This window comes from Geotrypetes seraphini, chromosome 12 (assembly GCF_902459505.1).
Source record: "Geotrypetes seraphini chromosome 12, aGeoSer1.1, whole genome shotgun sequence".
Lineage (NCBI taxonomy): Eukaryota > Metazoa > Chordata > Amphibia > Gymnophiona > Dermophiidae > Geotrypetes > Geotrypetes seraphini.
In genome coordinates this window covers 67991152-68017300 of record NC_047095.1, presented here as the reverse complement: position 1 = coordinate 68017300, position 26149 = coordinate 67991152, and the positions used below count along the sequence as shown (strand labels likewise).

Here is a 26149-nt window from a genome sequence, read left to right as displayed (position 1 = left end):
TCAGATAACCCTGAACAAGCGATTTCACTTGCCAGCAACCATTTCTAGTTGGTTAAAACATTTTGAATATTGACCAGAGAGTTTCTAATCTTGAGCTCCTTTTGTCAGACCGAGAAAATGAGCATTTTAAATTTATCTTCCACGTCAACTGCTAACTTACTATTACCTGCTCTTAACCCTGCAATTACTCTCTCCTCAATGTCTGCACAGCTGGCAGGAGCAGCAAATTTCTCTTCCAGCACATTAAAACACTCACAGACGCTTTTTAAGCTTTTAGACAGAAGGACTAAGGGCGGTTGGACTCAGAATTAGCTTTCAAGTTACAGGTACAATTGGTCATTACACGTTCATATTTTAAGTCCATGAATTCCCCAAGCTTATTTTCAGAAAGTTTTACAAAGTTTGATATTAAATAGCTTAGATTGTTTTATTATTTGGGTCTGTTATCTAGGTGTATTCATGACCTACTAACGATATAGAATTCAGGGGTGTACCTTTTATTTGGTTTATCTATATACAATCAGGTTTCCCCCTCTCTTTTTATCCACAACATTTTTTTAATTGAAATTATTTCTAAGAATGAGTACAGAAACTGTATAATCCAAATAACATCCGCAAAAGAAGCAGAAAACATTTAAACCATGTCAGAGACACATAAATCTCATAAAAAAAAGATTAAGGAACCAATTTCAAAGTACATAAAAACTTACAAATTTACATAGTAACATAATGGCAGATAAAGGCCAAATGGCCCATCCAATCTGCCCATCCACAGCATCCACTATCTCCTTCTCTCCCTATTGGCTAAGGCTCTTAACATTTGCATCTCCTCTTCTTATAGGCTAAGGGTCTTTACAGCTGCATTGTGATGTCATAGAACTTTATGGTTTAGAAACATGATGGCAGATAAAGGCCAAATGGGCCCATCCCGTCTCCCATCTGCAGCATCCACTGTCTACTTCTCTCCCTATTGGCTAAGGCTCTTAACATTTGCATCTCCTCTTCCTATAGGCTAAGGCTCTTTACACCTGCATTGTGATGTCATAGAACTTTATGGTTATAGAAACAGAGAAACATGACGGCAGATAAAGGCCAAATGGCCCATCCAGTCTGCCCATCTGCAGTAACCATTAACTCTTTCTCTCTCTGAGAGATCCCACGTGCCTATCCCAGGCCCTCATGAATTCAGAGACAGTCTCTGTCTCCACCACCTCTTCTTGGAGACTGTTCCAGGCATCTACCACCCTTTCCGTAAAAAAGTATTTCCTTAGATTACTCCGGAGCCCATCACCTCTTAACTTCATCCTATGCCCTGTCATTGCAGAGTTTCCTTTCAAATAAAAGACTCGACTCATGCGCATTTACATTACGTAGGTATTTCAACGCCTCTGTCTATCTCCACGTCCAGTCTGCCCATCCACAGCATCCTCCCCCAAATTAAGATTATAACTGATGAATAGAATGGACTAAGCCATATGTTATATCATATGAAGTCTTATATCCCACTGAATCCTCACAAATCGGAGTTCTAGTTCTAGCATCAGCATTACATAGAACATGTGGAACACATACACTATATGATATCTCAAATTCTTAAAACCAGCTATTAAATATTTAACACAAACAAGTCTTATCTGAATCAATTCAATTTTAATCTTATCCCCCACAGTTCATTTCAGTACTTTTACAACTTACCAATTCTTAATTGATTAATAAATATCAGAATAATTTAGTCGGTGAACCTAATCCCCCATCACTCACACTCACACTCACTTCCCAACTTTCACACACATGCTACAGTCATTGTGATTATACTTTGATCCCAAACTGGATCTTGGTTAGTCCATGATCATCTAGTCCGAGAGGCTTCAAACGGAGAGTTGCACATGAAAATCACAGTTTCTTCAACGCAACCAACCTCTCTGTCCTCATGATGCTCCTGTTCTTCAGTTCATAAAGCATTCTGCTATATAATAAAGACCAGATTACATCCCTAACATGACTTGAATTGCTGTTTTTTTAAAATTATAGCAGGTTTTTGTGTTTGTTATCTCTATTTTTTAATGTATCTTAGATGGTATTTATTCTGCGTAGAATACTGAAATAATGTGGATTATAAAAATGTGAATAAATAAGAAACTAAGCCTCTCGTCTACCTCTGCCGAAAAAGACATTGCTTTACAGCCTTTAGTGATTTACACCTCATACGTAACATATCAGAATTTCTCCATTATGATTGCGAAGCTCATCTTTCTAATTAATGGTCCTGTCCCTGTCCTATTCCTGCAAGCTCTGTCCTCATCTGCACAAGCAGCAAGCACTTTAAAATCAGGCGTTCAAGGCTCGTGCAGTTCAGGCAGAGCTTACAGGAATGGGGCAGGGACAGCGACAAAACTTGCGGGGACGGGACGGAGAAAATGAGTTCCTGCGGGAACGGGGAAAATGTGTCCCCGTGCCATTCTCTACACTGCACCACTCTAGAAATCAAAATGCAGTAAAAGTGAGCCACGTAGAGCACAATCAAGCCATTGTGACATCACTGATGAGGCTGGCTCTTATTGGTGGAAGGAGGCATTATGACATCACAATACCAGCTGTGGTTATCAGAGGCTGAAACTTTTCTCCCAAGTTTCTCCCAAGTAGAGAATGACTCGGGGACAAATGTGTCCCTGTCCCCGCGGGAACTCATTTTCCCGTCCCCAACGAGTGCGGGGACGGGACGGGGACAAATATGTCCCCATATCATTCTCTACTCTAGACCATCAGTGTGCAGTGCAGGGTGTGACTTGCCAACCAGCAGACAACTTCCCAGCAGGACCAGGGCTCTTGGCCACATTCCCAGAAATCACTGCTAATTGGACCAACTGATTCTCAAGAGGAGATTACGGAGCTCATTAATCAGTTTTCTTCATCGTCAGAAGATTTTTTTGTTTGCTTCCCCCCTCTCCCCCCCCCCCTATATTTTGTTTCTGACTCTTCCCAGTTAGGTATCTCACTGTACATATATCACATCCGCGTGCAGAGGGGTCGGCAGCAGCGGCTTTTACATAAATTCATTTTCAAATCACAACCAAACTTGGAGAAAGCTCTTCGCCTCTCTCAGCAAAGACACCCTGTGAACAGATTCTGCTTCAGAGGAAGCCAACAGCAAAGAAACTGCCGAAAACACGCCAAAACATAAATCCAGCAATTTGGCTTTTACCCAAGCAGAGAAAACTTGGACCAGAAAGCCTCACTTGATACTTCCAAAGAAAAGAGTCCAACGTAGATGGAACATAACCCATCTTTTAATGGCCTCATGACAAAAAACAAGAGGTTCCTTGAAAGGATTTATTTTGATGTATTGCCCCCCCCAAAAAAAAAACAACACCCCCAACAACCCAGAAAGTGCTTATTGTTGGGAGTCGAGTCTGGAACTTCAAGTCTTTATTACGAATTTTGAGAGTTGGCGTTAAGTTTGATATTTCAAGACAGAGTCAAAAAGTGAAAGCAGTGGCGTAACGAGGGCGAGAGGCGTCCGGGGCAGTTGTACCTCCTCCCCCCCCCCCTGCTGCATGCTCCGTACCTCTAGTGGGTCATTGCCACGAGCAACGACTTCAGCGTGCTCCTCGCGACTGCGTCGTCTCTCCCGCCGTTGTAGCTTCCAGGTGCTGCGCATATGAAGTGACGGCAGAGGGAGAGCCGACGGGGTCGCGAGTACTTGTTGCTTGTGGCAGTGAACAACTAGAAGTGTGGGGGAAGGGAAGGGGGAGCACTCACGGCGGGAGGGGGGAGGGGCACCACTGTGCCTCTCAGTCTCACTACACCACTGACAAGGTTCAAGGTTTATTAATATTTGATGTATCGCTGAATCTGTTTACAAAGCGATGTACATAGGTAAAAAAAAAAGCATAAAATTATAGAGATACAAATTAAAATACATTGACATCAAATTTAAGACAAGACAGACTTGAAATGGGAGGGAAAGAAGGGCAAAGATTACATCTGTTATATCTAGAAAAACAAATACAGGAAAAAACATAAGGGAACGGGGGTAGGTAAAAGATTAAAAAACTAAAAAAAATTTTTAATATTGAGTATTAAAAGCATCTTTAAAAATGTGAGTTTTTAAAGATTTTTTAAAAGAAAGAAGATCTTTTCCATTTGTAATATGTTGTGGTAGAGAGTTCCACCATTGTGGGCCCATAACAGAGAACATGTCAGCTCTTCTTGTTCCTATTGTTTTAAGGGAAGGTATAGCTAGTAAGTTTTGAGAGGATGATCTGAGTGAACGAACGGGATTATAAGGAATTAACATTCTTGATATAAATAGAGGCTCGTTGTGGACTAGGGTTTTAAAAATAAGCAGCATTACCTTATATAAAATACGATGGCTGATAGGAAGCCAATGAGCATCGATAAATAGAGGCGTAACATGATCGTATTTCTTTGCATTATAAATCAATTTAATGGCGGTGTTTTGAATGATTTGAAGACGTCGCTTTTCTTTTTGAGAGATGTTGAGTAATAAGGAGTTACAGTAATCTATTTTAGATATGACTAGTGAGTGGATCAGGATGTTGCGCGATTTAGGCTCCAGAAATTGGGTCTATAAATATTAAAATAAAGAATAAATAAAGCACCGTGTTTACTTAAGGTAACTAGAGGGAATTTTTGGGCTCCTGCTCTTTTGGGGCTTCCAGCTCAATCAAAATCTGTCTCTGTTGGGCAATTATAACATGACCTTTTATTTGAAACCATACCGAGCTGATCCCACATCTGAGATCTTTTCCCAACTTAGCCCAGGCAATGTAGCAACCGGCCTTGGCAAGAGCTGCAGACTAACTTGGATCTTAGGCCCGATAACTATAGATAGGTATTGAATGCACTGGGAAGCTTATTAAATCTTTTACTTTTAAATTGGTGAGAATTTGGACTGGACTTCCAGATCCTCTAAGACTGGTAGATCAATTATTTCCATTTCGAAAAAGTTTAAAAACCTGGATGTCATCGAGTTCTGTCAGAGCCGATTTACTGAGGCTACAGGAAACCAGTTTAAATGATTCATTTTAGAGCCGCTCCAGCACTAGCAGTAGTCTCTGGCTCTGACAGACCTCAGTGACATTTTAGTGCTGACGGATCCTGATACTTTCCCCTCCCTATGCTGAGACGGATTCATCAGCACTAAATTGTCACCGAGGTCTGTCAGAGCCAGAAACTAACTACAAGCGGCATGGACCTCAGATTTTTAAGGACGTGCGGGTTTAGGTCCGCGAGGTCCGTCAGATCCGTGAGGTCCGCGTTTTACCCCTTCCCACACTTGTCTTGCAGGTAGAAATGTGAGTATTGCAAGGTGCTCTTATAGAAAGAGAGAAAGGATACACCTTCGCTGCGTTTCGAAGGCGAGGTTCCAAGCATCGTGGGTCGGCACTTTCTCGGCTGTTTCTTCTGAGTTTGAGAGGCTTCTTCCCCACCCGCTGCGCACTCACCTAGCTGGAGGTCTTTGCCAGCTGACTGCAGTGAGGAGAGAGTGTGAGTGAGGGGAATAGCCATAAGCCAGACCAGCACAGAGCTACCCATCTCCGGCATTTCCAGCTCCAGACAAAAGGAAGAAGACTCAGACGGCTGAAGCAAAGTGAATTCCTGCAGCAATGCTTTTGTTTTTTTCCTCTACAAGGCCTGTTCCCTCTCCTCCTAACGGCCTTTCTGTAAATCAGAGCTGACAGTTCCGCCTGGTGTGCTAGAAGCCACGGATAACAGTTCAGGGAAATGATGCATGCAGAATCCCTCACCTAAAGCCTCCTGTTATTATTTAGAACATGACGCCAGGAAGTACTTCTTCACCGAAAGGGTGGTTGATCATTGGAACGAGCTACCTCAGCAGGTGATTGAGGCCAACAACGTGTCAGATTTTAAGAGAAAATGGGATCTTCACGTGGGATCTCTAGGGCAGTGTTTTTCAACCGCTGTTCCGCGGCACACTAGTGTGCCGCGAGATGTTGCCTGGTGTGCCGCAGGGCCGCCGGGCCCGGAGCTGACAGGGGGCCCGAGGCAGGGGCGCCAGTAGCTCGCCAAGGCAAAGTGAGTCGATCACCCAGGACTCACTTTGTCTTGGCGATCTAATCTATCGAGCCGATAAGTCTTCTTCTCCCCGACGTCAATTCTGCAGTCGGAGAGGAAGTTCGGGCCAGCCAATCGCTGCCTGGCTGGGCGGAACTTCCTCTCCGATTGCAGAATTGACGTCAGGGAGAGCATGCGTCGGCGTCGGCTTTGGGGCCTGTTATCCATTGGTGGGTCCTGTTCCCCGATGGCAGTGGCAGTGGCTTGGGGAACGGCAGGGAGAAAGAAAGAAAGGGGGCAGGCAGGGAAACAGAAGGAAAGAAGAGAAACAGAAAAAAAGAAAGAAAGGTCAGGGAGAGAGGAAGAAAAAGTTGGGGGAGGGAATGAGGTGTGGAGGAGAGAAAGCATACAGGCTGATAGAAGGGAAGAAAGATTGGATGCACAGTCAGAAGAAGAAAGTGCAACCAGAAATCACCAGACAAGGTAGGAAAAATGATTTTATTTTAAATTTAGCAAAGTGGAGGCAGTATTGCCACAGTTTTCAAAGGAATTTGCCCAAATAACTTAATAGTTAACTGGGTAAATTCCCAGAGATGAAAACTTCCCTTCACTTACTATGCACAGTTCTGAATTTATATCTGCTGTCTATATTTTACAATATGGTCACCTTTTACTAAACCGCAATAGTGGTTTTTAGCGCAGGGAGCCTATGAGCGTCAAGAGCAGCGCTGCTCCCTGCGCAGCTCCCTGCGCTAAAAACTGCTATTGTGGTTTAATAAAAAGGATGGAGGGTATATTTGTCTATTTTTGTATGCTATAAAAACCAAATACAGAGAGAGACTGAGAGCTGTTGACGAAGAGCTACGTGTGTGTCTTTCTTCGATTCCAGCCAGAATATCAGCTTTGTGTTCAGCCAAACAGGCCCAGGTTTCGCACTGAATAAAGTATTTTATAATTTTTATTTCGTAATAAAGTAATTATAAAATACTTTCTTTGTGTTTATTTGATTCCTATTCAAGAGAATTACTTTATATATAGTCAATATAGGCACAGAGTTAAATTTTTTAACATTTTCTAATGGTGGTGTGCCTCATGATTTTTTTCATGAAACAAGTGTGCCTTTGCCCAAAAAAGGTTGAAAAACACTGCTCTAGGGGAGTAAAAGTCAGGGAGTGGGTCATTGGTGTGGGCAGACTCGATGGGCTGTGGCCCTTTTCTGCCGTCAATTTCTATGTTTCTATGACCTCAAGTTGTGTCGTGCAACCTTCTGAAAGACAGTGGCAGGAAACTACTTCTACTACTATTTAACACTTCTATAGTGCTGAGGGACGTACACAGCACTGTACATTTTGATATTAAATAGAAGGTCCCTGCTCTGAAGAGCTTACAATCTAACTTGAACAGACAGACATGACATAGAGGGGTTGGGGATGTAGAACCCAAGGTGAGAGTTAGGAGTCGAAAGCACTCTAAGAGGTGGGCTTTTAACTCGGACTTGAACACGGCCAGAGACGCTAGGGATTCGGGCAGTTTGTTATAGGCATATGGCGCAGCAAGGCAGAAAGGACGGAGTTTGGAGTTGGCAGAGGAAGAAAAGGGCACAGATAAGAGGGACTTACCCGTTGAGCGAAGCTCACAGGGGAGGTGGGGGGAACATAGGGGGAGAGAAGTGAAGAGAGATAATGAGGGGCAGCCGAGTGAATGCATTTGTAGGTCAGTAAGAGGAGTTTGAATTGTATTCAGAAACAGATGGGAAACCGATGAAGTGACTTTAGGAGAGGAGTAACGTGAGTACAGCGGCTCTCGTGGAATATGAGAGGCGTAGCCGAATTCTGGATGGATTGAAGGGAGGGCTTTGATGGAAGGACATAAGCACCACTCCATTAGGCCATTCATCTAATTTGGCTGTGCCTATGTCGGATGCCTAACGATGCTTATTCTCCGCCTATTATTTGGGATAGGTGTCCTTGGGCGTGGGAGGGCTCTTCCACTCAACATAACATAACTTTATTCTTCTATCCCACCATAATCAAACAATTGTTAGGCGGTTTACACAATAGAAGGCTGGACAATCGGTGAAATACAAATAATTAAAATACAACAGATTATTAAATGCATAACAAAATAAAGATGTGATGACATTGGTAATGATATTGTTATAATGTGCTCCTTGTTGGAGCACTCACATTGTTGGCTTTGTATTTTTCTCTACTTATAAAATCAATAAAACACTTTGAACAAAAAAAACAAAACAAAGAACAATTTTCCTAATATATTCAATGTAAAATTTTGATTAACAGTAATATCCTCATTTAGGAAATAAATTTATCAAACCACGCTGACTTAATTACTTTTCGAAATGCACCATAAGACAACACAACTCCACCAATAGAATTACCCTACCAGGACTGCTGCGTACTTGCTTAAAATGCAAGGGTCCTATCCAAAAAAGTCTTGTATCTGCAGCCAGCCATTTTCGGATAAGCAAATAAATTGGAATTCCTGGTTATCCTCATTGGACTGTATAACACAAAATGAGATAAAAGATCATTCTCGGAGAGATCGAGAGCCCGAAGGCCTTGACCATGCGCAGATGCTCAAGGCCCAGTCCAGGCAAGAGGCGGGATCTTTCCTTAACTGGCATCGGCACGCAGCAGATGGGGTAAGGAGCGGGCGGATGCCGCTTCAAGCACGGGGGTGCGATGCATTTCTCACAGGGGAAGGGCGTTCGCAGGCGGGGGTGGAGTGATGCCGGTTTGAACGGAGGAGGAGGGAGGGTGATGGAGCAGCGCCGGTAGCCTCGGGGAGGGGGGGTGGAGGAGAAGGTGGAACAAATCAAAGCGAGTTTCCCTTACTTCCTATGGGGAAACTCGCTTTGATATACGAGCAATTTGGTTTACGAGCATGCTTCTGGAACAAACTATGCTCGTAAACCAAGGTTCCACTGTAGGTCTATAATTCAGAGGTAGTTCCTTATCTAATTTGACCGATTTCAAAACTCAGCTACAGAACCTCCAACCAAGAACATCACCCCACTCAAGAAGATACTCAACCCAAACTAAGTCAACCTAGAAAAGCTATCATCCGGCACCTCTAAAATAGCCGAAACAACGAAGACTGAACCGACACCCATCGAAGAAGCTGCGTCAAACAGGCACATGCAAATTAAGACCTTGCATGAACACCTAGCAGAATCCCAAAACATAAGGTCTAACACTCGCATCTTCTCCTCCCCCTGGTTTATAGACGACCTCAGGAAAAAGAAACGAGAACTAAGAACGAAAGAAATTGGTGCAAATCCAAAGATTAAAAGAACAAAGCCCACTGGGGAATAAAAACCTACTACAGGAGTACAAACTATCAATCCATGATGCCCAAAAAAATCTGCTACATTAATCTCCTGGAGAAAACTCAAAACAGATCAAACCCTCTTCACCCTAACAAAAAACTTGCTCACCTTTGTAATGAGGCTTCCATATTTCTTACCGATGTCCCGTGCCTAGCTCAAGTTGGAAGTCAAGGTTCCAACGCTTTACAAATGTGCTTAACTTAAAATACAGTTGACGATATTTGTTTAACTGATCCAGACTGCCTGAGTGTTCTTTTCAGAGTAAGCCAGGATACAGCGTAAATCTTTTTAACCCGCATGACATCACCTGCTCAGTTGTAACAAAATGTTTGCGAGCTGCGATATTGTAGATGTTTCCAAAAAGATTCAAAAGCACTAAATATAGGGAATACTCCTTTCCACATCTGACCTAAATATTTCAGCCCAGCATCTTCCCAACTAAAAATACCTGAAGAAATACAGAAGACGAAGGAAGGTTAATACACAGAATCAAAATAGGAGAGGATCATTTGTCTTCACTTCCAATTGTCCTATAAGGTTGATAGACCACCCCGCGAAAGAGAAAGGCGCGCGCCAACAACTGAGCGCAAGATGGAGGCGCGCCCCGAAGAAAATTACAGTTTTTAGGGGCTCCGATGGGGGTTTTTGTTGGGGAGCCCCTAAAAACTGTAATAGAGATTTACTTAATAGAGATTGTGCCGGCGTTGTGGGGGGTTTGGGGGGTTGTAGCTCTCCACATTTTACTGTAAACTTAACTTTTTCCCTAAAAACAGGGAAAAAGTGAAGTTTTCAGTAAAATGTGGGGGGTTACAACCCCCCAAACCCCCAACAACGCCCCCACAATGCGGTGCGATCTCTATTAAGTAAAGTGGGGGGGGTTTCCCCCCCACGCTCCCCCGTCGGAGCCCTAAAAACAGTCATTTTCTGCGGCGCACGCCTCCACGCTCTGCTCAATTGTCTGCGCGCGCCTTTGTCCCGGCGCGCTTTTGACCTGACACCGTCCTATAATATAGGCAAATTGTGACCTGTTAACTGTATATTTTTAACCGTTGGGAGAAGGGGATAGGAAAGAAATTAAATAATGTTTTTTTGGGTCAGTCTCCAAGTGTTTTTTTTTTTTAAGTTCGCTCCTCCTAAACTTACTTGCTCCACTTCATCACTGACGCTGAAACCGTGGATTGAAGACAAAGTTTTATTTTATTTTTCTTTCCAGCTTAAGATTTATCTTGTTTTGCCTTTTGTCTTTGTTTTGTTCTATTTCGATCATTTAAATTTCTCCAGAATTCTACTGTTCAACGGCTCCCCCTTCTGCTTCTATTCCTTTCTCTCCTCTCTTCTACCTTCCAAAGTATTTAGATCAATGCTGTCTTGTTAAAATGTTTATTTTATTTTTATTTTTCCTCTAACTCTACTTTTCACTTCTCTATTACCCTCCAGGTACTTTAGTTAGATTGTGAGCCTTCGGGACAGTAAGGGAATTTTTCAAGTACCTTTCTTAATTCTAATCTTAATGTATATTTTCTGTAAACCGCTTAGAACCTAACGGATGTAGCGGTATATAAGAAATAAATTACATTACATTACATTACATATATTACATTACTTTAGTGACTTCTATTCCGCCTGTACCTTGCAGTTCTAGGCGGAATACATCAGAAGATAACTGGACATTTCCAGGAAAAATTACAGTTTAGGGAGCTGGTTATATAAATTGAGTCTTTGGGAGAACTTAAGGGATGGGTAGAAATTTGAGGATTACATCAGAAGAAAAACTGGATATTTACGGGGAAATTACAATTTAGGGGGCTGGTTACATAGTTGAGTCTATGAAGGGGAGTTACATGAGGAGTAAAAATTTGAGGGGGAATTTTACAGGGGGGGAAGGGGGAGGGGGAAGGACGAATTTTTTTGAATAGCAGGGTTTTGATTTCTTTTCGAAATGATTTGAAGTCGCATGTTGCTGTCTAGGACCACTTGGCTCTTTCTCTAGATGTTTGCAATCAGTTACCCCTATAAAGTGCAGAATGCTAATGACCAGCAAGGATTTAGGATGATGCCAGGAAAGATGCTTTGGGGCTCCTTTTACTAAGGCGCGCTAGTGGTTTTAGCACGCACGCTAGCCGCTGACACCTCCATAGAGCTTGCGTTCGTATTTTTCATTTAGCGCGGGGGTTTGCACGCGCTAATCTTCAGCGCGTGCTATAAACGCAACATTATCCACTCACACAACTTACTCAAAATTCTTACATGAACCCTACTTATAGGCATAGGCCCTCCAAAAGACAGCAAACACCAACAGAACAAAGAACTTTAGTACTAACACCCCATTCCACACACATACTTGAGGGGGTGCTGAAAAGTTCTCAGCCCAACCAATCAACTTCCTAAATTCTGAGCCTCTCTTTATACAGCCCAGCATCCTCCCCCTCACCCATCTCCTTGTGCAGTATCTTTCTATCCCTACCTCCCATCCCTTGTACAGCAGAACCCTTGCAGCTTCTATCCCTCCCTTCCATTCCTTGCAGCTTCTATCCCTCCCTTCCTCCCATCCCCCCGTGAAGCATCTTTCTATCCCCCCCCCCCGCCGCGTATCCCCCCACCGACCCATCTTTCCTTCCTATCCGAACCACGAGGCAGTAATAGATACCTTATAACAAACTGGCAGTGTTGGCAGCAATCTAGACAGGCTGGTTTATGGCTTTTTATCTTCCGGGCGTTCCTCTGCCTCCTTGCTGATGACATCATCAGTGATGCGGCAAAGGAACGGCCCAGGCCACGAAGCAGCCTTCCTAGATTGCTGCTGACATTGCCAGTTTGTTATAAGGTATTTATTTTTGTCTGGTGGTTCGGATGGGAGGGAGAGATGGGTCGGCGGGGGAGGGGAGGGGGGAAGCACCACTGCTGCTGCTGCTGCCGGCGACTAGAGCTTATTTTTGGGGGTAGGGCTTATATTAAGACCTACCCCAAAAATCGTGCTAGGGCTTATTTTCGGGGAAACACAGTAACACAAGACCCTGCAAAAAGACACAAGCTGAAGAGCAAACTTATTACATCCCCCTTGCACCCTCTCCTCCGCCCCCCCCACCACACTTTTGGCATCCCTTCCCACCCCCATCCCTTTAAATCTTCTCCAACGCATGCCTGCTGCTCTTGCTGGCTTTCCCTCTGACATCACGCAAATATTTTAAAGAGGATCGGGGGGGGGGAGAGCGGGAAAGGTGGGGTGTGAGCATGAGGAGAGGTGCCAGCGCCCCCACTGAGATGGCGCCCAGGGCAGTCTGCCACCCCCCTTACTATGCCACCGATGACACTAGAGCTTAGAGCAGAGCTTCCCAAACTCTGGGTTGGGCCCCCAAATGGGGTCACAAAATCTGTGCTGGGGTCATAACTTAGGCAAGTTCCCCATAGATGCTGCATTATTCTGTACCTCTGGGGGGGTCACCCAGTTTTATTTGGGGGTCACAGCCACTGAAAGATTGACAAGCAGTCCGTGAACCGATGCCGGTCTACAGAAATTTCCTGCCGGTCCACAGGGCCGGCACATGCATCGGGCCTGAGACAGTGTTCTTCAGCCGCGGTGTGATCGATGCGGCATTGTCTTCGGGCCGACTCCCTCTTCCTCAATGCAACATTAGAGAGAAGGCTTCCGAATGAGGCGCGGGACGTGCGAGGAGCCACTGCCCATTTCTTTGTGCACTGCAGCACTGAGGAAGAGGGAGCCGGCCTGAAGACAACACCAGGGGGTGGCATAAAATGGCTAGGCAGGAGCAGGCCAGAACTTAAGGCACAGCATGGAGGGAGGGAGCCAACAAAGGTAGAGGGAATGATTTTAGTTTTGAATTTAGTGATTGATTTACATCTGTTCAGGAAGAAATACATTTGTTTCTTTTCCTCTGGGGTTGTACCGCATGCAGAGTCTTGCGTCTTAGGGTTTGTTTGAATATATTAGTCCTTTTAGTTTTTGGTCCAGTATCTGTGTTCTGGTAGGAATGAATATTGAGAAGCATAGTGTGCTTTGTGGTTAACCATTATGTGTTGTTAATACGATTATACTGTGTGTGTGTATATATGAAAACTGAAGGGACAAAAATGGTGTTACAATTAGTACTATTTGGGGGGCGGGGTCTGGGGCGGAGATTGGGTGGAAATGGGTGGGGGCTGGCCCACGACTTAGCCCAGTGTTCTTCAACTGCCGGTCCGCAGACTGGTTGCCAGTCCACAAAAAATTATTTTATTTCCACCGGTCCATAGGTGTCAAAAAGTTGAAGAACCCTGCCTTAGAGCATCAATACACCTACTATGTGCGAGTTAGAACAAGCGGGACGGTTTCAGATTCCTCCACAGCCACTTCACACTAGCAGAACCTTTCAACCTCTGATTATCTGGCAAAATGACTTGTTCCATCCAAACCTCCTCGTTCACTGCGGTCCTCAACGTTCCCGTCTTAAAATCTCCTCAAAACTCGGCCTTTTTTGCATCGGTGCCATATTTATGGGCCTCTCGTCCTAAGGGTCCTTATGTGAGCCTCCCTATACTAAATTTAGAGCTTCTTTAAAAACCTATTTATTTGGACTGGCATTTCCTTCTTAGTTATGCTTTTCTTACATAGTTAGGCATTGGACCATACGGCAACTAAATGATTTTTTTCTTCCTTATTTTTCCCTTTACACCTGTACGAGGGGCGTTCTTTTCCTTTTTAATTGATGAACGCTGCCCTGATGTTGTAACAAAGAGTACTATATAAATACTAATAAAAAGAAACATGCAGAATATGGAGAGACTGTCAATACAGAATAGGGGACCAAATATTAGAAAGAACAGACAGACAAAAACTGGAATGGGAAATCCTCCAGAGGGCCAGACTCCGTAAGCAGTTCAACAAAAACCCAGAAAAGAGGTGCATTTCTCACAGCTGACTCATTCCAATCACTAAAAATTTTAATTGATTTTTTTTCTTTTTTGCCTTGGCATGTTATTTTTCTAATTGGGTTGATTTCAGCCTCCTTTCCACTTTCCTTGTCTCTGTCCTTCCTTCCAGACTCTCTTCCTCCTCCTTCCCAGCAGAGATTCTCTCCCCCCCCCCTCTTGTCACTTTTCCCTCCCACTACAGGCTCTTCCCTCTCACTCTTTTTCTACAGATACTTCTCTTCCTTATTTTACCTCCCCCCCCCACACTCATTGGTGTCTGCATAGTTAACCAGGCTGCAGGACTGTTTAAATTGCAATCCTAACTCCCTCCTCCTCTCCTTTTACAAAGCCACGGTAGCAGCTGCTGTGTGGCAAATGCTCCAATGTCCAATAAATCTCTCTGGGCATTGGAGTGATTATAGCAGCAGCGGCTGCCACCGTGACTTTGTAACAGTAACCCGTTGTTTGGTTCAGTTTTGCAGGTACAAAAAAGTGTTCCCTCTAAGCTGAGCAGGTGTCCTCCAGCTGCATTGCTACCACTAGGGGGTGGAATATTTTCAGTCGCTAAGGACAGGTATGCTCCCTGGAGTCCTGCAGAACTTGCCTGTCCCTCACAATTGAAAAATGTGACAGTAAAACAGCACCCTCTATTGGTGAGACTGTGGGTGGAGGACTCCTGCTCAGCTTAGAGGGAACAGTCAGCACTGAAGTTTGGCTGTACCCACTTGAATTTTGGGTATCATCACCCACTGGCACTGAATAACTGGGTTTGATTTGGCCAGCGGTGGTGAGCATTTTAAGAGATGCTCATTGCCACTGGCTGAATATCAGCCAATAAGATTTCATAAAGTTTATACTAAAATGGCAGTAAACATTATCCCACCCACCCCCGTTTTACTAAACCGCGAAAGCGTTTTTGTAGCGCAGGGAGCTGCATACTGCTCCCGACGCTCTATGAGCGTCAGGAGCAACGCACAGCATTCAGCACGGCTCCCTGTGCTACAAAACGCTATCGCAGTTTAGTAAAAAGGGAGAGATGCATATGACGTCAAACTAAACCTAGGCGGAATGAATGTTTTCACCCTCTTCCTAATACTTAAAAAATTGGCCTTCCCCTTAATCTTTGATGGCCTTTGATTCCATACTGAAGGGCCAGTGGCAGAAGCCACACGTGATCAAGTGGAAGGACTGTCACAACACTTTAATGGCGTTCTGAAAGCCATTTATCACTTGAGTACAAACTGCGCCTAGGCTGATAACTCCTTAAAACCAAATATCAGCTAATGAGGAAGTCAAATTTCGAAAGCTTTTCCAAACCAAGCTTGCTTACTTGAGCTGAATATGAAACTTTACCATAAGCCAATGTAATTGAACAAAAGATGGAGTAATACGATCGTTCATTTTGCAGGCCACGATCACAGTCATATGGCCACACTACAGGAGCGTAAGCGCCATTCCTGGATGCCTGTTCTGGACAGAATTACAGTAGTCTAATAGGGCCAATTCATTGCTTGAAGTACTTATTATGAGAATCCTTCAGTCTCCATAGCAACATGCTCTCAAAAAAGTTTTTATCATTCCTTTTCAAGAAATGATTGTATATAAATTGTGTAATAGTTGACCTTGGCCATGTCTTAATAACCGTGCATTATCTTCATCTCGTTACTGAGAAAAAAATGACCTAATATATGGCATTTATGAATCACTGCTCAACAGCATTTATTGAAGATTTATTTTTGTGAAGGCAGGGGGAGAGAACTTTCTCCTTTTCCTTTTCATTTATTTATTCACAACATTTATATTCTGCACTATCAGTTAGTTTCTAGGTGGATTACAGATGTACAATACATACATAGCTAAGATATAACAACAGCGTCTACACCAGCGGTCTCAAACTCAAACCCTTTGCAGGGCCACAGTTTGGGATTTGGAGGTACTTGGAGGGCCTCAGAAAAAAATAGTTAATGTCTTATTAAAGAAATGACAATTTTGCATGAGGTAAAACTCTTTATAGTTTATAAATCTTTCTTTTAAGCTAAGTCTTAATAATAATATTGTCATTTACAACTAAAGAGACATATGATCAAGAAACTCTTATTTTACTTTTGTGATTATGATAAACATACCGAGGGCCTCAAAATAGTACCTGGCGAGCTGCATGTGTCCCCCGGGCCGCCAGTTTGAGACCCTTCGAAAACCACCACATGCTGTTTCCAGTGACATTGATTATTACTCTTCGGTAGGGCGGTCCAGTTGCACTTCAGTTCATCATGAGTGGTATGCATCTTTAAACAAGAGTGTTTCAGTGAGACTTTAAATGTCTCTGGAAGCAAGTCCCACCATTGAGGTCCTCTAATATAAAAAATTGAATTTCTAAATTTATTAAGGCGGATTTTGCGAGAAGAGGGTATATATCAAGAAGGTTAGAGCTCAGTGACCTTAGTGCCCATGCAGGTTGAAGGAGATGTAGTGTTGTTGCTAAGACAGGGGACATCCTACCATTAGAGCCTTGAAGACAAGCAAGAGGGTTTTATAGCGAATTTGTTGTTCGATTGGTAACCAATGAAGGGCTCTAAGTACTGGTGTTATCTGCTCATTTCTTAAGGTCCCGCTAACAGCCCTTGCAACTGTTTTGGGCAGATTGCAATGCTTTCAGCTATTTTGGGAGGAGAACACCCCTCAGTAGCACATTACCAAGCACCGACATCGCCGTTACGTGCTCCTTTCTCATCTCACGACCTCATCAGCGGTTCAAACTGGCCTTCCCTCCCCATCACGCGTACTTCGGAAGAAGCTGCATGAATCCATTTTCACATACCTGGGACCCAGGCTATGGAACAACCTCCTCCTTCCCCTGCGACAAACATGCACGTACTATATCTTCAGGAAAAGGTTAAAGATTCACCTTTTCTCCTCGAACCAATAACATTAACTCAGATCTCTACCTACCCAACTTTCATTCAGTATCGAGAATCTTATTGTATACTGCACTGAATTCTAGTTGTATAGTATGGTATCAACTTTGGACCACAAGTCTGAAGTTTTTGGTTGATGGTACTCTCTTCAGCGGTCTTACGATCCTCAGTCTTTAGAAGATTTTCTTCAGGATGTGTGAGATGTAACTTTTCATATTAAGTGCTGGGTCAAGAAGCATTCTGAGTAACTTTAAACTTTTCAAGCACAATGACCAGGGGCTTTCATCTCTTACTGTGTGTCCCATTCCAACTCACCTAGTCCAGTCTAGTGATCACAATGATGGTTCCATACAAACCAAGGTTCCTTGCAGTTATGGGCCCTAAATCTGGCCACTAGGTGTCACCATTGCACAATGACTGCAATGCCTTCCCTGGCTGATAGCGAAAGCTGCCTCCAAAGCAACCCCCAGTGCTAGACTGCCTGGGAGCGGAGAACATGCCCTGGGAACCAAATCCAAACCCCTGTGCATGCATAGTGCTGCCACCGAACCCCCCTGGCGCAGTCATCTTTTGGCCCATTCTGCACGACCTTTTCACAACAAGCAGTTAAACACGTTCGATCCCAGGAGATCAGACATAAGAAGCACAAGAGTTAAGAATTTAAACAACCTGAACCATTTTGATTTAGTGTGTGGACCCCAAAACACCACCAGTTTAAGGAGTTTGGTTTCTATGCATAATCTTTGCCAGCCTAAAGTCTTCAAGAAGAACTTGGACTGGGACTCTCCAGGAAGCATCCAGGATAAAGGTTTTTTTTCCAAGAATAAGCCTCTATTTGCTTGGTGTGTGTAGAGAGTGTGTGTTTCTTTGCAATGGGAAGAGCTAAGCAATAGCCAGCATTTAACTGAGACTCTACACCATCTGTTTAAGACACTTCCTGAGAGACAGATGCCAAGATCAGCTAACAGCTTGAACCGTTAAGGGAGAAACTTATCGTAGCAAGCATTGGTATGCAAACACACACCAAGACACACTCACATACTGGGTCAGACAACTGGTCCATCTAGCCCAGTATCCTGTTTACACAGGGGCCAATCCAGATCACAAATCCTTGGCGGAAAACCAAACAGTAGCAACATTCCATGTCTGTCTCAGTAGCAGACTGGATTTTTCCTCCAGGAACTTGTCCAAACCTTTTTTTTAACCCAGCTGTGCTAACCACTCCTCCCCCACACACATACACAGACACCCCCACATGTGTCAAGACACAACCCTCACATACTCACATGTCCTTGGACATACTGCAGGCATGCAAAGACTGGCAATATACACAAATACACACACACACACATGCCAGGACATATCCCTTTCTCACAGACAGGCCCACTCTCCATCCATTGTCTTTCATGACACACCCCTCACATACTCACACATCTACAAACATATTAAATGCATGACAAAACAGCCTATGTACACAAAACTACTCTTACACGCAGAAGGACAGCGAGGAACTCCAGAGTGACTTGTGTCAGTTAGAGAAATGGGCGGAGAAATGGCAGATGAAGTTTAATGTGGAAAAGTGCAAAGTAATGCATTTAAGCCAGGGGTAGGGAACTCCGGTCCTCAAGAGCCGTATTCCAGTCGAGTTTTCAGGATTTCCCCAATGAATATGCATGAGATCTATTTGCATGCACTGCTTTCAATGCATATTCATTGGGGAAATCCTGAAAACCCGACTGGAATACGGCTCTCGAGGACTGGAGTTCCCTACCCCTGATTTAGGCGGAAAGAACAAGGAACACAAATATAGAATGTCAGGTGTGACTCTGGGTAAAAGCGAACAGGAAAAGGACCTGGGTGTACTGATAGATAGGACACTGAAACCGTCGGCACAATGCGCGGCAGCGGCAAAGAAAGCAAATAGAATGTTAGGCATGATAAAGAAAGGAATCACGAGTAGATCGGAGAAAGTTATAATGCCGCTTTATAGGGCAATGGTCAGACCACACTTGGAATACTGTGTCCAACATTGGTCTCCCAACCTAAAGAAGGATATAAAACTGCTGGAGAGGGTGCAGAGACGAGCAACAAAGCTAATAAAAGATATGGAGAACTTAGAATACGATGAACGACTTAAGAGACTGGGATTGTTCTCCCTTGAGAAAAGGAGACTGCGAAGGGATATGATCGAGACTTTCAAAATACTGAAAGGAATCGACAAAACAGAGCAGAAAAAAATATTATTTACAATGTTCAATGTGACACATACAAGAGGACATGGACTGAAGCTGAGGGGGGACAAGTCCAGGACAAATGTCAGGAAGTTCTGCTTCACGCAACGAGTGGTGGACACCTGGAATGCTCTCCCAGAGGAGGTTATTGCGGAATCCACCGTTCTAGGATTTAAAAGCAAACTAGATGCACATCTCCTTACGAGAGGCATAGAGGGATATGGGTGACTAAAATGACGCCAGGTGTACACCTGGCTGGGCCTCCACGTGTGCGGATCGCCGGACTTGATGGACCGAAGATCTGATCCGGAGATGGCAGTTCTTATGTTCTTATAATGCCTCATTCCACAGTTCCTCAGAGCCAACCTCATCAGTGATGTTACAATGGAGTAGCAAAATTCTAGAATCCCAAAGAGTAACAAAAGATTCTAGAACCCCAAACAATATCAAGATTCCAGGCAGAATCTCAAAGAATAGCAAGATTCTGGAACCCCAAAGAGTAGCAACATTCCAGAACTGAGATTGTGACATGGACAAGAGGACATGGACTGAAGCTAAGGTGGGACAAGTCCAGGACAAATATCAGGAAGTTCTGCTTCACGCAACGAGTGGTGGACACCTGGAATGCTCTCCCAGAGGAGGTTATTGCGGAATCCACCGTTCTAGGATTTAAAAGCAAACTAGACGCACATCTCCTTACGAGAGGCATAGAGGGATATGGGTGACTAAAATGACGCCAGGTGTACACCTGGCTGGGCCTCCACGTGTGCGGATCGCCGGACTCGATGGACCGAAGGTCTGATCCGGAGATGGCAGTTCTTATGTTCACACTCCCACATATGTTCACGCTCCTATACTTATCCTTCCCCCCCCCCACACACACACACATATACCCAAATTGCTGTCTCTCAATGAAGATCTTCAGATGAAGGAAATTCTATATGTTATTGGAGCATCGCCATGTCAGTGCTAGTGCGCCCCCCTCTGGTCCTTAATAATATAACTGATGTGCTGATGCAGTACATAGCAGGTCAGTGAACAGAGAAGGGAGTGCCTGAGTGAGTTCCCTGTGCTTAGGGATGCCGTTAACTAGAGAATGACACAGGGACAAATTTATCTCCATCCCCACAGGAACTCAATTTCCCCATCCCATCCCCGCAGGTTTTGCCACTGACCCTGGTCCATTCCTGCAAGCTCAAACTTAACCGCACAAGCCTCAGACACTTATGATTTTAAAGAGTTTGAAGCTTGCGCGGATGAGGACGGAGCTTAGGCATTGGTGGAATGAGGCATTATGACATGACAATCTGAGCTCTAGAATGTTGCCACTTAGGATTTTAAAGTGTTTGAGGCTTGTACGGATGAGGACGGAGCTTAGGCATTGGTGGAATGAGGCATTATGACATCACAAACTCAGCTCTAGAATGTTGCCACTTAGGATTTTAAAGTGTTTGAGGCTTGTACGGATGAGGACGGAGCTTAGGCATTGGTGGAATGAGGCATTGTGACATCACAATCTGAGCTCTAGAATGTTGCTACTTAGGATTTTAAAGGGTTTGAGGCTTGTACGGATGAGGACGGAGCTTGCAGGAATGGGGCAGGGACAGGAAAAATCTTGCTGGGCTGTGTAAATGAGCTCCCGTGGGGACAGGGAACAATTTGTCCCCATGTCATTCTCTACCATTAACAATATCTTGTAAAAAATACTGCCTGAGGAGTGCCACAATTGGTTACCATGCTGCAGCCTGGCACTCCCCATGCCTTACTGCTTTTGCAGGCCATTGAACAAATGCACCCCAGCAAAAGCACATGGAACCCTTCATGCCAGTACTCACCGTGGAGCGCTGATGTAGCCGTCGGCGCTGGAGGCATGGGCCTGCACTTCAGCTTGGGCATCGTCAGCACCATCCTGAGTGGCCCGACATACTCCACGCACGTTCCTGGAAAGTCTCCCCGCTCCTTGGATCTCTCGTTCACCCCGTTCAACCATCCTTTGGGAAACCGTTCGTCCCCTTCCTTATAATCCAGGCTGAGGAGCTGCATCTTAGGCACCGTCAGGAGGTCCCCAGGTAACAGGGTGATATCTTCTTCACGCTCTCTCTTGTACTCGTAGAGAGCCCGGTACTGCAGGCTCTCGGAACACATTGTGAGCGTCTGTCTCTGCTGGTGCCAAGGGGTCGGTTGTGCGATCCTTCTGTACCTCTAGCCTGGCCGTCGAGCAGGACAAGACGCTGTCTAAAAGCAGAACTTTTCTTGTCAGTTTAGCGACAGAAAGTCTAATCCCTCCTATAGCACCAGCAAGAGCATCTGGGTTTGTGGAGCGCTCCAGGACTTTCTCTCATCCATCTGGACTGCAGACAAATCCCAGTGCCGATGCCAGCTGGTCCCGAGGATGCCCTGTGGCTGGACCGCGAGCCCCTTCCTCACCGCCGTCCTCGCTTCTCGTGGGGCTCGGAGCTCGCCAGATCTGCTGCTCTTTGCTCGGCTGTCTTTCGGGAAAGGACAGAGACGGAAAAAAGAAGCAACAGGGCTCAGGGGACAGACTGCAGACCGAGGTCTCTGCGGCAGCGCACTGAGCCAGAATAAAACAGACCTTTCAGGGAACGGCAAGGGTAGGACAGAGTCAGAATATGTTGCTAGCAGGACAAGATCGTTTCCGAAGAAGGACGCGTTGTATATCAGAAGGTGAAAACGCACCACCGGCATGGCAAATATATAGATGTATACATTTCATCCACTGGGCTGCTCTTACCTTGCAAACCAGTTCTGTCACTGCATGAAGCAATAAGTGATGAAATCTGTTTCATATCCAAGCAAAACACATAAATCTCTCCTGGCGAGCGGCAAGAAAGGACGATTTTCAGAAGCGATGACGAGGTAGCTGGTGAAGAAGTCTAAGAATACAGCGCAGAACTATGAATCTCTAGATATGTCGGAAAACAATTATTCCTTCCGGATGACAAATCCAGGAGAAAGCCACGTCGTAACAGCCCCTCAGCTCCCACTGTCCCCAGAAAGGAACATTTGCACCATCCTTATCCTCAATGAATTCAGTAAGATCATACCGTCAATTCTCCCCCAGCACCGTAGTCCTTCCACGCAGGCAGTTCGGGGCAGAGAGAGGACACAGGAATGGCATTAAGTAGCTTTTGCCCCCTGTCCAGCAGTCCATAAAGTTACTGCATGTCAGCTTCAAGCAAAAGAGTGCTGTTCCTTTTCAAAACCCAGAGCTCTTGCTCCGCTCTCCGATATTTATAGAATGATGTCACGGCATAGGACACCCCTCCTTCTCCTCCCCCTCATGCCAGTGATAGAAGACACCCACACCCACCCCTCCCTCAGCACATCCTCCAGGGTATAAACAGCAGCGAAAAAGTGACAGAAGGGAGAAAGGGAAAAGGGAAACGTCTGTCCGTACTCTGCAGATGGTATCAACAGCTGTGAACAGATGAAGGACAGGTGGAGCTACAGGAGAAGTCAGCAAAATAAGAAAAAGGGGAACGTGCCCCCCCCCAAAAAAAAAAAATTACTGGGATATACTGCACACAGGTTAGGGCAAGAAGCAGATAAAAGAAGGCACCCGCTAGCACAGTGCGGAGGAGGAGAGGCTGATTGCCTATAGAATGCGCCTCTCGTGGCGAGAAGCACATCCTGTAGGCAGCCTCTCCTCTCTGCACGTCTTCCCTTCCAGCACCCCCTACTGGCGGCTCAGGGCCCATCTGGAGGGCCTTCACGCAGTCGTGGATGTCGATACGATGATGTTACGCATGCACGTGACATCATGACGCCGGTGTCCACGCACTTCCGGATGCCTCGAGCCGCGGCCACCACGTTCAGTGTGCCGCGGCTTGGCAAAGTTTGCGAGAGACTGCGCTAGCAGATACACCATTAAATTTCCTTTAGGGACAGTGAAAATTGGTTAAACTCTCCCAGGGAATGGGGTCCACCGGGGGTTCTGCAGAACTCAAGCCAAAGTAGTAAATGACTGAACAAATCTCACAGTTTCTCCCAATGTGTCCAGAATAGAGAGTTGCACGGGGACAGAAATCCCACCCATCCCCGCCCGTCCCCATCCATCCCCGCCAGGATCCTCTCCATCCCCACCCGTCCCCACCAGGATCTTCTCCATCCCCACCTGTCCCAGTCAGGATCCTCTCTGTCCCCACCCGTCCCCACCATGATCCTCTCCGTCCCCACCTGTCCCCGCCAGGATCCTCTCCGTCCCCACCTGTCCCCATCAGGATCCTCTCCATCCCCACCTGTCCCCGCCAGGATCCTCTCCGTCCCCACCCGTCCCCACCAGGATCCTCTCCATCCCCACCTGTCCCCATCAGGATCCTCTCCATCCTCACCTGTCCCCATCAGGATCCTCTCCATCCTCACCTGTCCCCATCAGGATCCTCTCCATCCTCACCTGTCCCCGCCAGGATCCTCTTCGTCCCCACCTGTCCCCATCAGGATCCTCTCCATCCCCACCTGTCCCCGCCAGGATCCTCTCCGTCCCCACCCGTCCCCACCAGGATCCTCTCCATCCCCACCTGTCCCCATCAGGATCCTCTCCATCCTCACCTGTCCCCATCAGGATCCTCTCCATCCTCACCTGTCCCCATCAGGATCCTCTCCATCCTCACCTGTCCCCGCCAGGATCCTCTTCGTCCCCACCTGTCCCCGCCAGGATCCTCTCCGTCCCCACCCGTCCCCACCAGGATCCTCTCCATCCCCACCTGAACCCATCAGGATCCTCTCCGTCCCCACCCATCCCCATCAGGATCCTCTCCATCCTCACCTGTCCCCGCCAGGAACCTCTTCGTCCCCACCTGTCCCCGCCAGGATCCTCTCCGTCTCCACCCGCCCCGCCAGGATCCTCTCTGTCCCCACCCGTCCCCACCAGGATCCTCTCCATCCCCACCTGAACCCATCAGGATCCTCTCCGTCCCCATCCATCCCCGTCAGGATCCTCTCTGTCCCCACCCATCCCCGCAAGGAATTACCTCCATCCCCGCCCGTCCCCATAAAAAGCAGCAATTACTTCTGACAGGATCATCAATTCCACCGTTTCTTTTGTGTTTGCGCTGCTGTTTTCCTTGTGGAATCTCTTTGGTGGAACCTTTTTTTTGTTTTCTGTTCAGGTAATTAACTTATAAACCCCCTCTTTTACTAAGGCTGACGTGTCCATTATAGTATATGGACGAACCTTGCTTCCAAAGCCTTCCATCCCCGTGGGAGTCTCGTTGGCTAGAGGGGGTCCCCGTGGGAGTCCCATGGGCCAGAGGGGGGTCCCCTTGGGAGTCCCGTGGGTTAGGGGGGATTCCCGCGGGATTCCTGCGATCCCCGTTCCCATGCAGACCTCTAGTCCAGAAACAATTTAGAACGTCTGGACCTTGTTTCAGAGAGGCCTAGCAGAGGGCCAAAGGCCAGCCAGGAACTCAACGCTTAGGGCTGCTTTTACTAGGGTCACCAGAAGTCCGAATTTACCTGGACATGTTCTCTTTTCAGAGGACTGTCCGGGCATCCGGGTGGCTTTTCAAAACCCGGCACTTTGTCCAGGTTTGAAAAGCTAGTAAGATTAGGGCCGAGTTTGGTGTGCTTCTGTACATGCGCAGATGCATTCTCAGACCCGGCCCGAAGAGACGAGGTTTGCGTGGGGCTGGGGTTGGGAGGCAGAACGAGGCGGACCTAGGGGCAGGGCGTGCCCATGCGTCCTCCTTTACCAGATGCAAAATCTGGCAACCCTACCTTTTTACTAAGGTGCACTAATGAATTTAGCACATGCTAAATGTCAAGAAGTGTATTATTAGGGTTGCCAGATTTCCTTTATTAAAAAACAAGGACACCTGGTCCCACCCCGTTCTGACCCCAGCTCTGCCCCAATTCCATCCCTGGCCCTAAAGAAACCTACCTGAGTTCGGGACCGCGTCTGGAGGGCGTCTGCGTGGACCTCAATGCGATGATATCACATGTATGCGTATGATGCCATCGCTTCAATGGCTACGCATGCGCAGATGCCCTCCAGACGTGTCCCTGAGGTCGGGGACTTCCAAAACCCGGACAAACTGCCAGATTTTGGAAATCCCTCCGGGCACCCAGACAGTCCCAGTTAACCCTACATATTATATTCCTATGGGCTTCCTAGCATTTAACCCGCGTTAATAAAAAGGCCCTTAAGTGCTATCACTAGGATACAGGGTATGCATCATGCATTTAATGCACTGCTTTTCTATGGCACAACCAAACTGGTTTATGTATTACAAACAGGTACTTTCTCTGTTTGAAGTGAGTTCACAATCTAAGTTTTTATGCCTGGGGCACTGCAGGGGGAACTTAAATGGTAGGAGGTTAGAAACATAGAAACATAGAAAAATGACAGCAGATAAGGGCCATATAGCCCATCAAGTCTGCCCACACTATTTACCCACCCTCTTAGGTCTTCTGACCTCTTAAGTATAATTGTAATTATACTGTCACTCTACTGACCTGCTCATTGTAATTATACCGTCACTCTACTGACCCGCTCATTCAAGTCCTAGTGACCCTATCCTTGGCATGACCTCGTAGGGATCCCACATGGGTATCCCATTTGTTCTTGAAGTCTGGGATGCTGCGTGCCTCGACCACCTGCACTGGAAGCTTGTTCCAATGCTCGATCACTCTCTCCGTGAAGAAGTACTTCCTGACGTCTCCACGAAACTTCCCTCCCCTGAGTTTGA

The 26149-nt window shown here is 45.9% G+C and overlaps 1 protein-coding gene across 1 annotated transcript in view; it reads right to left on the bottom strand.

Annotated features, from left to right (window-relative positions):
- LOC117346336 (phosphatidylinositol 3-kinase regulatory subunit gamma) overlaps positions 1-21713 on the bottom strand; it is a 374335-nt gene extending 352622 nt beyond the window's left edge. The window contains exon 1 of the mRNA XM_033915736.1: positions 21278-21713. Within this exon, the coding sequence (XP_033771627.1) occupies positions 21278-21587 (310 nt within the window). The 5' untranslated portion in view covers positions 21588-21713. The remainder of the gene's footprint in view (positions 1-21277) is intronic.
- Between the last annotated feature and the right edge of the window lie 4436 nt (positions 21714-26149).